Here is a 13,775-nt window from a genome sequence, read left to right as displayed (position 1 = left end):
GGTCCTGATTCAAACTGCATCACCATAAAAACAATTTTTTCCCCAGAGTTTGGCAAAGAAGTGCCTGTATTGGTTGTCTTATAGGGCCCCGATGGAAAGAGCTGAGTTCTCTTTATAACCAAGATTGTGGATCCTTTTAGGTCTCTTGCTGGGGACAAAGTGATATTTATATTTTGTTTGTCAGTTTGTTTTTGTTTTTCGAGACAGGGTTTCTCTGTGTAGCTTTGCGCCTTTCCTGGAACTCACTCTGTAGAACAGGTTGGCCTCGAATTCAGAGATCCACCTGCTTCTGCCTCCCAAGTGCTGGGATTAAAGGTGTGCACCACCACTGCCTGGAGATATTTCCATTTTATGGTGAAAATAGCTGAGTTGCAGAGAGGCAAGGTGGCATAGGCAAGAATGCTTGGGTAAACGGAGCTAGAATTTCCCATTTGGAACCTAAGCTGTCCTGTGTGATGGGAATGAAATGATGCTTTCTCAAGATGCGCTTGAATGAATACTTTCAGGGCCACCTTGATCTTGCATGTGTCTCCCGTATTGTTTCCCAGAGGCGCTAGGACCACTCAGTTCAAGGAACCTATGTCTGCCACTGCTGGGGCATCCAGGGGTGGTGAGAGGGGTTCCAGAAATATTACTGAAAGGATGATAATCGGCGCTGGTGGCGGTGGGGAAAGGTCACAGTCACGACAGAATCCAGTATCAGTATTCAGAACTTTATTAGGAAGAAAAGGGGGGACGGGGGACCAGGCCTGGTGAGAGAGAAAGATGGTGGGGTGGGGGAAGAGGGGAACAGAGCAGAGCAGGGAGCAGAGAAAGAGCGTGGGGTCTGCAGCCGGCTTTTTTTTTTTTTTAAGCCACATTTTATTTTATTTAAATTTATTTTAACTTTATTTTATATGCATTGGTGTGAAGGTGTCAGATTCTGGAGATCTGAATTTACAGACAGTTGTGAGCTGCCATGTGGGTGCTGGGAATTGAACCCGGTCTTCTGGAAGAGCAGCCAGTGCTCTTAACCATTGAGCCATCTCTCCAGCCCCTGCAGCCAGCTTTTTAAGGCACATACATAGGTAGTCAACACTGATGATGTAAGACGCAAGACCCCGAACTGTGCATGTGCAGGAGTGAGAGCAGGATCCTAACAATTACCTGGAAAAGTAGAGACCTCGGTTTCCTCTTCTTTGAGGAGGCTGATGTCCCCATCTCATTTGTCTTTCTAAGGCTGCTTTCACAGTGGTGCCATCCGAGAAGAAGGGGATGTGTTTTCCCCTCCTGAGGAGAACTGCACTGTGTGCGTCTGTCTGGTGAGCAACCTGAGATCCCCACTGGCTGTTTTCTTAGCCTTTGAGTGTTGTCAAGGCGGGGGTAGGGGGGGTGGGGGGGGATGGGGGGTGGTACATACTGGATGTTGAAGGGAGCTTGCTTCAGGGCTTTGGGTCTAAACAGCTTGAGAGGGTCATAGAAGCATCCAAGCTCTGGCCAACGGACTTGGGAGGCTGTGTATGCTGTGCATGAGAGAGCCAGGGCAGAACAGGGTCCACCTGTTTGGGAAGGGGAGGGGTGGAACTGTCTCAGGAACTTCACCAGGGAAGTTTTCTCTTTTCTTTTCTTTCTTTCTTTCTTTTTTTGGTTTTTCGAGACAAGGTTTCTCTGTAGCTTTGGAGCCTGTCCTAGACTAGCTCTGTAGACCAGCTGGCCTTGAACTCAGAGATCCACCTGCCTCTGCCTCCTGAGTGCTGGGATTACAGGCGTGTGCCACCACTGCCCGGCGGGAAGTTTTCAGGAAGTTTTCTCAGGCAAAATATTTATTACCACAACAAAGGTGTCCATGTAGGGGAGAGCAGCCTCACTAAGCTCCCTGGCCCTCTTAAGAGTATTTCTGCTTCTGGCAAGTTCACTCCTCAAAGAGTAATCACAAGCATTTACTGTGCCAGATGCTGCCTGTATGCATTTGATTTTGAACACCCACTGTATGTCAGGTACAGGCTTGGTGCCCTTCCTCTGTTCCCTAACCCGAGGCTCCCAGCCAATACTGTCCCTGATCTACAGATTCAAAGATGGAGGCTGGGAGCTGGTGGAGCTGAGGTTTGAACTGAGGTCTATTACAGGCTTTGTCTACAGTTCTTGCTGCCACCCTCTGTCCATCTTTAAACACAGCTGGCCACAATGGTGGATAGGGTGGTGTATGATCAGGGACACACAGAATGCCAGTAGCATTCATCTGGCTCTTCCTGTATGCTAAGCATGCAGAGACTAGGAACTTGTGTGCATTCTCCCATTTTTATGTAGTGAGACCCATGGTAGAAGCTCCTGGAGATGTGATATCCTTTGCCTAAAATCTTTGGGGCTACCAACCAGCTCCCAAATCATGACACAGAGACTTATTAGTTATGAAAGCTCAGCCTTACCTTAGGTTCGTTTCTTGCTAGCTCTTATAATTTAAATTAACCTGTTTCTTTTCGTCTATGTTTTGCCTTGGGACTTTTATCTTTTTTTTCATTCTGTATTTCTTACTCCATGTCTTGCTGGCTGTCTTCTCTCTCTTCCCCATTCTCTCTCAGCCCAATTCTTCCTCCTGTTCCCCCTGCCTGCCTTCCCCGTCTGTCCCTCTTCCGCCTAGCTATTGGCTATTCAGCTTTTTATTAGACCAATCATGTGCCTTACTTAGGCAGGCAAGGTAAAACAGCAGCATATCTTTACATAGTTAAATGCAGTATAAACAAATGTAACACATCTGTACATAGTTAAACAAATGGGGCATAAACAAATGTAGCACATCTTTGCCTAGTTAAAGTAATATTCCACAACATAAACAAATATAACACATCTTTACATAGTCAAATTAATATTCTGCAACAGACATAGACAGTGGAACTCAGGTCTAGATGACCCTGATGTTGGAGAGTTGTTTTTTTTTTCAATTTTAATTTCAAAAATTGTTTTTAAAGATGTATTTTGTGTCGGGTATGGTGGCATGTCTTTAATCCTAGTACTTGAGAGGCAGAAGCAGGCGGATCTCTGTGAGCTTGAGGCCATCATGGTCTACATGTTGAGTTCCAAGACAGGACAGCTTGGGCTGTGAGATTCTCTCTCAAAAAAAAGTACTTTATTATTTTGACTTTTTAATTATTTATTTAAAAATTTTATTTATGGGCTGGAGAGATGGCTCAGTGGTTAAGAGCACCAGCTGCTCTTTCAGAGGACCCAGATTTGATTTCCAGCATCTACATGACAGCTCACAGACTTGTCCTGTAACTCCAGTTCAAGAGGATCTGGCACCTGGCAGAGACATACATGCAGGCAAAAAAAAAAAAAAAAAAAAAAAAAAAAAAAAAAAAAAAAGATTTATTTTATATATTTTCCTGTGTATGAGTGTTTTGGTTGCATATGTGTCTATGCCTGGTGCCCTTGGTGCCTGGTGCCCTTGGAGGCTAGAAGAAAGAGTGTCAAATCCCCTGGGATTGGAGTTACAGATGGTTGTGAGATGCCCTGGGGGTGCTGGGAACTGAACCTGGTTCTTCTGCAGGAGCAAGCAGTGCTCTCAGCCACTGAGCCATTTCCCAACTCCATCATTATTGTGTATGTGTGCAGGGGTGTTCACAGAGGCCAGAATAAGGTATCAGATCTCTTGCAGCTAGAGTTAAGTGCTATTGTGAGCTGCCTGATGTGAGTTCTGGGAACCAAACGCCTGTTCCTTTGAAGAGTAGAAAGTGTTTTTAACCACAGAGCCATCTCTCAGCTCCAGCTCCTAACTTGAAAATTATCTATCTATCTATCTATCTATCTATCTATCTATCTATCTATCTATCTATCTATCATCTATCTCTATCTACTATCTATCTATCTATCTATCTATATCTATCTACCTATCTGTCATCTATCTATCTATCTATCTATCTATCTATCTATCTATCTATCTATCTATCTATCTATCTATCTTTATGAAAAAGAAAAGTCTTCAAGTAGCCCTTGATGCCTAAAACTTGCAATGTAGACCAGGCTAGCCTCAGACTCATGGAGATCTGCCTGCTTCTGCCTCCCAGGTGCTGGGATTAAAGGTGTGGTTGACAGAGAACCTGGGCCCTACCCTTGTCCCCACTACTATCCTTTGCTTCCTCAGGCTGGAAATGTGTCTTGTATCTCCCCGGAGTGTCCCCCTGGTCCCTGCAAGGACTCCCCCACAGTCAGATTGCTGTACTTGTGTGCCAGGTAGGTGACTCTTCGGAATTTCTTGTTGTTCGGGGTGTGGGGTGGCAAGTGCCTTTGGATTGTGTATTGGGCCAGGAAAGGGTACTCCTGCTTTAAAAGGGCAGGTTCAATGATATAACTCAACAACTCATTTTTAATGACTGTTTCCTATGTGCACCTTGGCCAGACTAGGCTCATGGCTTGGCCCTTCCCCTGTCCCTTCCTTTAGGACACATCTTTTTTTTTTGTTGTTTGTTGTTTGTTTGTTTTTTGTTTTTTGTTTTTCGAGACAGGGTTTCTCTGTGTAGCTTTGCGCCTCTCCTGGAACTCACTTGGTAGCCCAGGCTGGCTCGAACTCACAGAGATCCACCTGGCTCTGCCTCCCGAGTGCTGGGATTAAAGGTGTGCGCCACCACTGCCTGGCAGGACACATCTTGAGTGTAGGCAGAAGGGGCTATGAGCCCATTTTTGGCAAGGATCTGCCCCTGGGTATGGAGGAATCTCTTTTAACCCACTGTGACATAAGAACATGGTTTCCTATGACTTAGAAAACCCAGGCCTTTCAGGAACCAAGGCAAGCAGGCCCTATGCGGCTAAGGCTGCTGCAGGGAGAAGCACCCAGATCAGTCCCTCACTCGTAGCCCTTACCCCCATCACACGGTTGCTCACTAACTAAGCCTGCCATCTTGTGGGGTGAGACATGCCCCTCTCCTGAAAATGGACACCTCTCTTTTTCCTAGCAGAACTTAGTCTCTCTTGGACTACACTGCACAGGGGCTGCTTGTTTGCCTGTGACGTTCGTAAGTCCCCTAAAAAAGCTCTCACTTGAAGGACAACTTGTCTTAACACCCCCCCTAAAGGCCAGCCTGTCTTAACATATCCCCCTAGCTCCCATATACTTTATCTACTTCCTTCTCTGTTTCCCAAGTTAAGTCTAACAATGACCTCATCAGCGAGAGGGGATGTTCCCCACCAGCATGTTGTCCCGAGCTATTTGGGGGTACCTGCCATCTCTTGGTCCTGTTGAGTCCTTGAGTTGTTACAATGAGAGGATACCGCTCACTGCTCCCTTTTAATGAAAAAGCAAGTTCAGAGAGGTCAAGTCACTGTCTAGAGACACACAGCAGTTAGTGATGGGACTGAACTTCAACTGAAATCGTCCTGATTTCAGAGCTGGCATTCTTTTAAAACATCATCTTGGGCCAGTGGGATGGCTTAACTGGTAAAGGTGCCTAATAACCCGGGTTTGGTCCCTGGAACCCGCCTGGTAGGAGGGAACGGACCTCTGCAAGTTGACCTTTCATCTCTACATCATGCCCTTCCCCCAGTTAATAAATGTAATTAAAAATTTAAATTTTTTTTTTCATAGTACTAGAGATTGAGCCTGGGGAGCTGTGCAAGCTAGACGAGTGCTTTCTCACCGAGCTGCATCCCCAGCCCGTTTTCTACTTCTTATTTTGAGAGAGGACCTCATTAGGTTCCCTGGATGGCCCAGGACTCCCTCTAGAACCCAGTCAGGCCCTGAGAGTTCCTCTGCTTGCCTCAGCCTCCCATGCAGCTGAGGATACAGGCTGTGCCATCAGGCCGGGCATGCAGTTTTTTTCTAACTTAAGACATTTTGTTGTTGTTATTATTTTTGTCTTGTTATTTATTTTGAGACAGGGTCTCACTATGTATCCTTGGCTGTCCTGGAACTAACTATGTAGACCAGGCTGGTCTCCAACTCATAGAGCTCTGCCTGCCTCTGCCTCCCGAGTGCCGGGACTAAAGGCGTGCGCCACCATGTCTGACTTGGTTTTTTTTTTGTTTTTTGTTTTTGTTGTTTTTTGGGTTTTTTTTTTTCTTCGAGACAGGGTTTCTCTGTGTAGCTTTGCGCCTTTCCTGGATCTTGCTCTGTAGCCCAGGCCTGGCCTCAAACTCACAGAGATCCGCCTGGCTCTGCCTCCCGAGTGCTGGGATTAAAGGTGTGCACCACCGCCGCCCAACTGGTTTTTTTTTTGTTTGTTTGTTTGAAGTTCTTTTTGCACAGTTAGTGTGAACTCTGTGAGGTGGGAACTGTCAGTTCCATTGCACAGTGAAGGGGCAGTAGCTTCAAGAGAGTCATATTTTTTGCTCTAAGTCAGCTCTGTGATGTTGACCTGGGACTTGAACCCCCAGGCAACCTGAATGAATATACACTTTGCCAGGCTTTGGGGCTGGTGTTACCCTGGGGAGGATCTTCAGATGTTCTTTGTCCATCTTCTGACACAGCTCCTCCTGAGTTTCTTACTGTGTCGCTGTTTGGGCTCCTGCTGCCTCTGGGGTAATGACCCTCATTTTGTGGGTTTTTAGGTAGTAACTTGTGTGAGGGTCTGGGATTTGGAGGCTGAGAAGCACTCTGAGTTTCTGGCAAGGGGCAGCTGCCCTGCTCCTCCCTGCCCATCCGTCTACTCTTCTAGCTGCTCAATCCAGAAAGCCCTTCTTCTGCCCTTGCCTCCTGCAGGGAGATGCTATTTCCATGGCCGATGGTACACGGACGGGGCTGTGTTCAGTGGAGGTGGTGACGACTGTACTACCTGTGTCTGCCAGGTAGGCTGTGAGGTTCCTGCACCTGTTGACCCAGTGGAAGATGGGAAGGAAGTTGGGTGGGCAGCATAGGAATTTACCCAAGATGCTTTGCCATGGAGACGATAACCTGCCATGCATCGAAAGGAAGAGACTGAGGCAGTAGTCCCTGTAGGAGTCTTCCGTGCCTTACAACAGTCTCTATGAAGCCAGTCCTTCTTCAGTATTGGTAGAGCACTTGCTATGATCTGGGGACACACACCCTCAGCCCAGAAGAGTGCCAGCCTCCTCTGACTGGCAGCTTATAGCCTAGGTGGGCATGCCAAGCCTATAGCTTGGCACAGGATCCTCAAACCTTCTTGGGAGGAGAGAGGGACAGTGGAGACCTGAGGGGTGACCAGGACTAGTCAGGTGAGGTGCTGAGGGTGCTGTACCTTCTGGTTGGAGCAGAAGCAGGTGGGCTTTCAGGATGTGTCTTCCGGCTGGAAGCAGGCTGGGCGATGTGGTCTTTATACGGTAGTTTATCAGCTGGTGAGTGCCCTCAGGAGAAATGGGCCAGGGAAGTAGTAGAGGGCAGAGTGGATTCTGGGAAGACCTCTTCGACCCATCCCATGGGCAGCTCTGCACCGTGGATGGTGCTGCAGAGATGCCAGAGGAGGGAGCTGGGCTCTCACAGCTGTGCATCGGACATGCCCGTGCATAGGAGGCCAAGCACCCTCTCTGTCTCAGGAGGATGTCTGTGTCGGATGGGTGGGAAAGGCTCCCGGACAGCAGAAACTGGACTGGGCTGAGCCGCTAAAGCTTGGAGTGGTGGGGTGGCATGATGAGGTTGACATCTGGGAGAGTTTCCTAGCTATGGAGCTGAGTAGATTAGAGGGGTGGGAGTGGGTGGGAGTGGGAGGGCAGTAGGAGGGAGTCTCGATGGGAACTAGGGTGAAGAGGGAGGATGAGAGATGGTAGAGACTCACCTAGGGCAGGAGGAACACCGCAGGACCTTCCTTTAGCTCCCTAAAGGACTCACCCTTCTCTGCTCCTGCTTCCCTGGACATTCACTTTTACTGGAGGGTCTGGAGGAGTGGCTGCTCACCAGCCTTCTCTTTAGCCCTATAGTGGCCCAGGCTGGGAGCCACCGTCACTGCTGTGTGCTTTTGTCTGTCTTCCAGAACGGGGAGGTAGGAGTGCTCCTTTACACCATGTCCAGAACTAGAGTGCCCTCGGGAGGAGTGGTGGCTGGGCCCAGGACAGTGCTGCTTTACCTGTTGGGAGCCTACACCCACCACAGGTGAGATCTGGCTGCCTGGCCCCCAACACAGGGCTCAAGTGCACAGGGGGGAGGCTGGGCTTCCCTCACTTGGACTGATGGTATGTGTGTGTGTGTTAGTGGTATGAACACGTGTGTTTTATAAAGCGTTGTGTGTGAGCTGTGACTTTGGAAGTGTGTACGTTTGTGTGTGAGTATGCTAATGAGTGTACCTGTAAGTATGTATAGTTGGATATGCCTTTTAAGTGTTGGTGTGTGAATGGCATCTGTATATGAATATATCTGGAGTTTTATATGATATACCTGTGAATGCACATCTGTGTGTGTTTGTACCAGTTTCCCTACGATGTGTGTGTAATTTGATGTATATGTTTTTGTGCCAGTTGAACAGTCTGTGTTTGGATTGTGTAAGTGTGTGTGACCCTGTTGTCTCTGAGGGTGTCTGTTTGTGAGTGTGCCAGTGTGTATGATGTATGCGTGTATGCATTTGCAAATATACATTTGTATTTTGTGTATGTCTGTGGGTTGTGTTTTGTCAGTATAAGTTTGTGGGTCCCTAAGTGTGTGGCTGAGTATGAGGCCATCATTTTGGAAATGTATGTGTTTGTCTGTGTGATATGTTTATGTAAAAATTTGCATATCTATTAAGCAAACATTTGTGTATATGGTTTGTGTGGTGTGTATGTCTGTGAGCATGGGATTTCATCTTTAGAAGGGTGGTACTGTAGTTCTGGGGAGCATTCCTGCCTGCTGTGTTTTGTCTTTTGTCTGTTTTGGGGGTGTTGTGGGTCCATTGAGTATGCCTTATGACTGAGCTCCATCGCTGGCTCTCTGCCAAGTGTCTTTTCCCTTTGGTACCTCTCCTGCCAGGCTGCTCTCTAGATGACAACGGGGTTGAGTTTCCAATTGGACAGATCTGGTCGCCTGGTGATCCCTGTGAGTTATGCATCTGCCAGGTGAATGACAACCTGCTCGCCTTCAGCTGCTTTACCTGGCTGTCCCTCTGCCTCCCCGAGAGAGGCAGGGCCACTGCCAGCCTGGCCTTAGACTCCCTCCTAGGCAGGTTGGGACTCACTTGTTCTGCTTTCAGTGGATGGTTGAGGGCAGTAGAGCTTGGCGGCTGCCTTAGATGCTGTGGGTGACCCTGCTTGGGCAGGGAGCTGCTGCTGTGAGGGTCTGCCTCAGGGGCCTCAGAGAGGATGGCTGGGGTACCATTTCTGTGTCAGGATGTTTTATCTTGACCTGCACCCTGTCATAGCTAAGTAAGAGTGTGCATTTGAAAGTCAAACATGACTGTTTATTAAGAAACTGCACAAGGCTTCCCTTTCCATTCTGAGTGCTTTGGGTTCCTGGGGGCTTTATTCCTCTAAATAAAGCAGGGTGGGGGTGGGGTATCATTAGGGAGCCCCTGTCAGTCCTGCAGGGTCTCCAGGCCCCACATCTTAATTTCCAGATGACTGTTTAGGATGCTTCATAACATGCCAGCTTGAGCGTGTTTTCTGGAGTAGAAGGAAGAGTAAAATCCACTTTCTGCTGAGGCTCTCCTTCATGACTGCTCCTGGCACTCATTTTACAAGAGAGTAAAATAAGAGGCCATAAATGTTCAAATTCTTAAGAGGAGAGGGGAGAAAGAGAGAAAGGGAAGAATCCTCGTATGGCATTTTGGTCTTCTGAAATAGGCATTTCCGGTGGAATAGTTTTCTATAAAAATAGGATTTTATTGTTCTCTATAGGTTTGGGGTGAGCCAGGGTTCCAGGGAAATGCTGAGAAGAATGTGGAGGGGGTGATGGTATGGCGTCAGCTGCTGCTGATGGATAGGATAGGAAGCAGAGGGGACAGAATCCCAGCTCTGACTTCCCTCTCTTGAGATAGGCAAAACCTTCCTGAAGATTCGATCACCTGTGCTAAGCAGCTGGTCCTCATTGGCATGGGGGAAGGGTGGGGAGGACCCACCATTCCCCAGCCTCATCCTGGCATCCTTGAGGGCAAGCCACGGACAGTGGGTGGCATTGTCTTTCCTTTGGTGTGGGGAAGCAGGCCCTGCTGTCTCAAGTCTTGGTGAAGTTCCTTCTTCCTTCAGGCAAATGGCTCTGTGAGCTGCCACAGGACAGACTGCGTGGACTCTTGCCCTCACCCCATCCGGATTCCTGGACAGTGTTGTCCTGACTGTTCAGCAGGTAACCCTGGCGAGGCCCTACCTCACCCTCTACAGCAATTCTCAGGGCTCCTGGAGGCCCTGCTGGCCTTGTCTCAGGCCCCTCCTTACTGAGCACCATGGGAACCTCAGCTCCCTCCCTCTCCCAGAAACCTGCGTGGCACCCACAGCTCAGAGAAGTGAAGTGGCTTGTCTAAGGCCAGGCCTCCATGCTGGACTCACATATCCAAATTCCCAGCTTACAGTCCTCGTGGGCTGGCATAGGAACCAGACCTGGAAAACTGGGCCAGTGAGAGAAAACACAAATAAGGCTAGATTTTTTTTTCACAGAAATTTTGACCTTTTCCACTATTTCAAAATTAAATTTGTCATAGAAAAGCTATAAAGCAAGGCTACATTAAAAAGGCCCATGTACCACTGTCGGCCCTGTGGTTATGTATTTCTAGTCCCTGTTTGTGATGTGTGCACCTTTTGATAGATGTGTGGTATGCGTGTTTTGTTCTTTTTAAAAAAAACTCCCCCTAAGAGCTGGGCTTGTTGGCACATGCCTGGAGCCCCAGTACTTGGGAGAGAGGCAGGAGGATCAAGCCTGGGCTGGATAGCAAGAGTCTGTCTCAAACAATAAGATAAAATAAGCCATGTTCTGTTGGAGGGTATAGTTCAGTGGGAAAGGGCTTGCTTAGAGTACGGGAGACTCTGGGCTCCATCCCTGCACTCCAAGTACAGACAAACAAACAACAACAAAACAGATGAAATAAAAATGAAAATATTTTCTTACTGTTTCACTTGCTTTTATTTTATATATATATGCAATTATATATATTGTATTTATATATTAAATAGATGTACTTGTATTTATATAATCTGTTATATTGTAATAATATATATAATTGTATATTACACATAAATATATATAATTAAACACACACACACACACACACACACACACACACATATATATTACACTTTTTTTCATTTGAGTCAGGTCTCACTATGTAACCTATCTTGACCTAGAATTTGCTTTTTAGCCCAGGCTGCTCTGGAATTCCATGTTCCTGCCTCAGCTCCTGACTATTGGAATTCACAGGCTTGTGCTACCATGTGCTTTAGTACTTACCAGTATATGAACAATTTCATCCAAGTGGCCTTGTGCACTTGGAGTCTTTGGAGACATCAGGAATGCGGGATATGGGGGGACTGGTTTGGAGAGGTGGAATTTTTGTCATTTGACTCTGGAGAGGGACAGAAACCTTGTGTGTCTTCAGCACCACCTTGAGTCTCATGAGTCATCTGCCTGTCCCACCCCAAGTTCCTCAGTGACACCCCACCTCCGTTATGAAGACATTGAAGCAAGATTCTGTAATGTCCTCCTTTCTTAATCCAGACATAGAAAGCAGCCAGGACCCATTCCAAGGATGCTTATTGCTTGCCTAACCTCTGGGGAGGTGCTGGGCCTGACCCTTGCTATTCAGATAAACTTCCAACCTTTGCCCTGGCCAGGCACCTGGCCACTCTTCACCCTTCTGGCTGCTGCTCACCACGTGCTCTGTTTGGCAGGCTGCACCTACACAGGTAGAATCTTCTACAACAACGAGACCTTCCCATCAGTGCTGGACCCCTGTCTGAGCTGCATCTGTCTGGTATGCACCACCCAATCGGACCCCAACCCCCAGCATCAGCTCCTGAACCCCAGAGAAGGCTCACTGTTGGTCCTGGTGAAAGCCATCTTCCCACAGCCTGTCTAGCATGATTCTTTAGCTAGGGTCAGGGAATCATTTAAAAACTCTGGCTGGTCCAGTATTCTTGCTTTCTGGGTTGCCAAACTCAGTGAATCTCATCATTTCTTCATGAGAGAACCAGACTCCAGAGACGAAGTCATTTGCTCATGATTTCATGACTAGTCGAAGGGCCAGGCACTGAACCTTAGTATACACACTCCTGGATCACACTTACACCCCAGAGCCAGGCAGCCCACTGCCCGTTCTAAAAAACCTGTTAGGTTAGTGCACACTCAATTTTCATGTTTGGAGAATGAAGGACAAAAGTCCCATCGCTTATCTTGCTGATAAGTTAATGCTTGGCTAGAGCTGCTGTGTACCGTGGCAGTGTGTCTGTTGGGTGTCAGTGAGCCTCAGCCCTGGTTATATGTGAAAAGGGACAAGGTCAACACATGGATTGGGAAACGCAGGGTAAATGTCTCTGTGGCCTCTGAGGAACCCGCTGCCCACTGTCCCTGTACATTCTCAGCCATATGCTTTGGGAAATGTTGCTTCTTGGTCCTTTCTCTGAGTTTCTTTGTTTTTGTTACAATGCTGCAGATGGAACCCAGGGCAGGCACTTTACCACTGAGCCACATCCCAGCTCTCTTTCGTTTTTTTTTCTGCTGAGCTTTCCTGGATAATTCTGCATTTTTTCAATGGGTCGCTATTGTCAGGTGACCTCATGGATGAAGTCAGGACTTGTTCTTGAGAAGTTAGGAAGGACCCTAGTTGAGAAAATGTCACCCCTTAACCCCCATCCTACCATGGATGGCCAGTGTGGCTGCCTAGATGCATCTGCCTTGCTGGGAGCCCTGGGCTTTCCCTAGCATTATATTAGCTGTCCCCAGTGAGGGGCCATGTGTGTCCTGTGTTCTACAGCTGGGCTCGGTGGCCTGTTCACCTGTGGACTGTCCCATCACCTGTACCTACCCCTTCCACCCGGATGGAGAGTGCTGTCCTGTGTGCCATGGTGAGTGGGAAAAGCCACCCATACACAAGTCTCCCAGGTGACCTGGATCTCATCATCCTGTCTTCTCTGACTCTGCAGACTGTAACTTTGAAGGGAGAAAGGTAGTGAATGGTCAGGTGTTCACCTTGGATGACGAGCCCTGTACCCGGTGCATCTGCCAGGTGAGGGCCTGAGGGTCTGGGGCTGCCAGCCAGGCCTCCACGCCATACACGGGGCCCCGAGCTAATCTGTCCATCCTGCTGTTCACTTTCACCTTTGCCTCTGGACACCCATCCCTCTTTGGAAGTCCAGATGAAGGTGTCTTGCCATGGTTGGCATTACCTGTCATCTAGACCAGGGCACAGGCTTTTCGACCTCTACCCAACACTTTTCTGTGTGTCCCACTACTGGAACAAGAGGCCCTGGAGAGCTCTGCTCCAGGCGAACAGGGTACTCTGGGCTTCCTCACGATGTCTTTCTGCTTCTTCAGCTGGGAGAGGTGAGCTGCGAAAAGGTCCCTTGCCAGCCGGTCTGTACTGATCCCTCCTGCCCAGGTAAGCAGGCCCTGAGCCTAAGCTTTCTCCACCATCTTCCACTGCAAAACTTCTCAGAGACATAGGCCTTAGAAAGGGCTGCCCAGGTGACCCGGGCTCAGACAGCATGCTCAAGGTCACACAGTTATGGCAGGCTGATGCTTCTGGGCTACTTACTACGAAATACCAAATGCCACAATGTGTTGTATTGCCCCCCCCCCCCTTTTTTTTGGCCTGTGTGTGGTGCTATGGATCAAGTTCAGAGTCCTCTGCAGGCAAGGCTAGTGCTGTGCCTCAAGCCATCCCATCCCCAGCCTCACCCCTTTTTTGAGACAGGAGTTTTACGTTGCCCAGGCTGGCCTTAAGTTCTTGGATTTAAGGAACCTC

At 48.2% G+C, this 13,775-nt stretch overlaps 1 protein-coding gene across 1 annotated transcript in view; it reads left to right on the top strand.

Annotated features, from left to right (window-relative positions):
• Positions 1-13,775, top strand: part of Vwce (von Willebrand factor C and EGF domains) — a 48,145-nt gene that overhangs the window by 30,177 nt on the left and 4,193 nt on the right. The window contains exons 12-20 of the mRNA XM_052762054.1: positions 4,182-4,206; positions 6,668-6,765; positions 7,906-8,011; positions 8,861-8,946; positions 10,072-10,168; positions 11,704-11,786; positions 12,786-12,876; positions 12,955-13,037; positions 13,346-13,409. Of these exons, the coding sequence (XP_052618014.1) occupies positions 4,182-4,206; positions 6,668-6,765; positions 7,906-8,011; positions 8,861-8,946; positions 10,072-10,168; positions 11,704-11,786; positions 12,786-12,876; positions 12,955-13,037; positions 13,346-13,409 (733 nt within the window). The remainder of the gene's footprint in view (positions 1-4,181; positions 4,207-6,667; positions 6,766-7,905; positions 8,012-8,860; positions 8,947-10,071; positions 10,169-11,703; positions 11,787-12,785; positions 12,877-12,954; positions 13,038-13,345; positions 13,410-13,775) is intronic.

The sequence above is a fragment of the Peromyscus californicus genome, unplaced genomic scaffold (assembly GCF_007827085.1).
Source record: "Peromyscus californicus insignis strain IS unplaced genomic scaffold, ASM782708v3 Scaffold_4__1_contigs__length_199733344, whole genome shotgun sequence".
Taxonomy (NCBI): Eukaryota; Metazoa; Chordata; class Mammalia; order Rodentia; family Cricetidae; genus Peromyscus; species Peromyscus californicus.
This window is presented reverse-complemented; position numbering and strand designations above follow the sequence as displayed.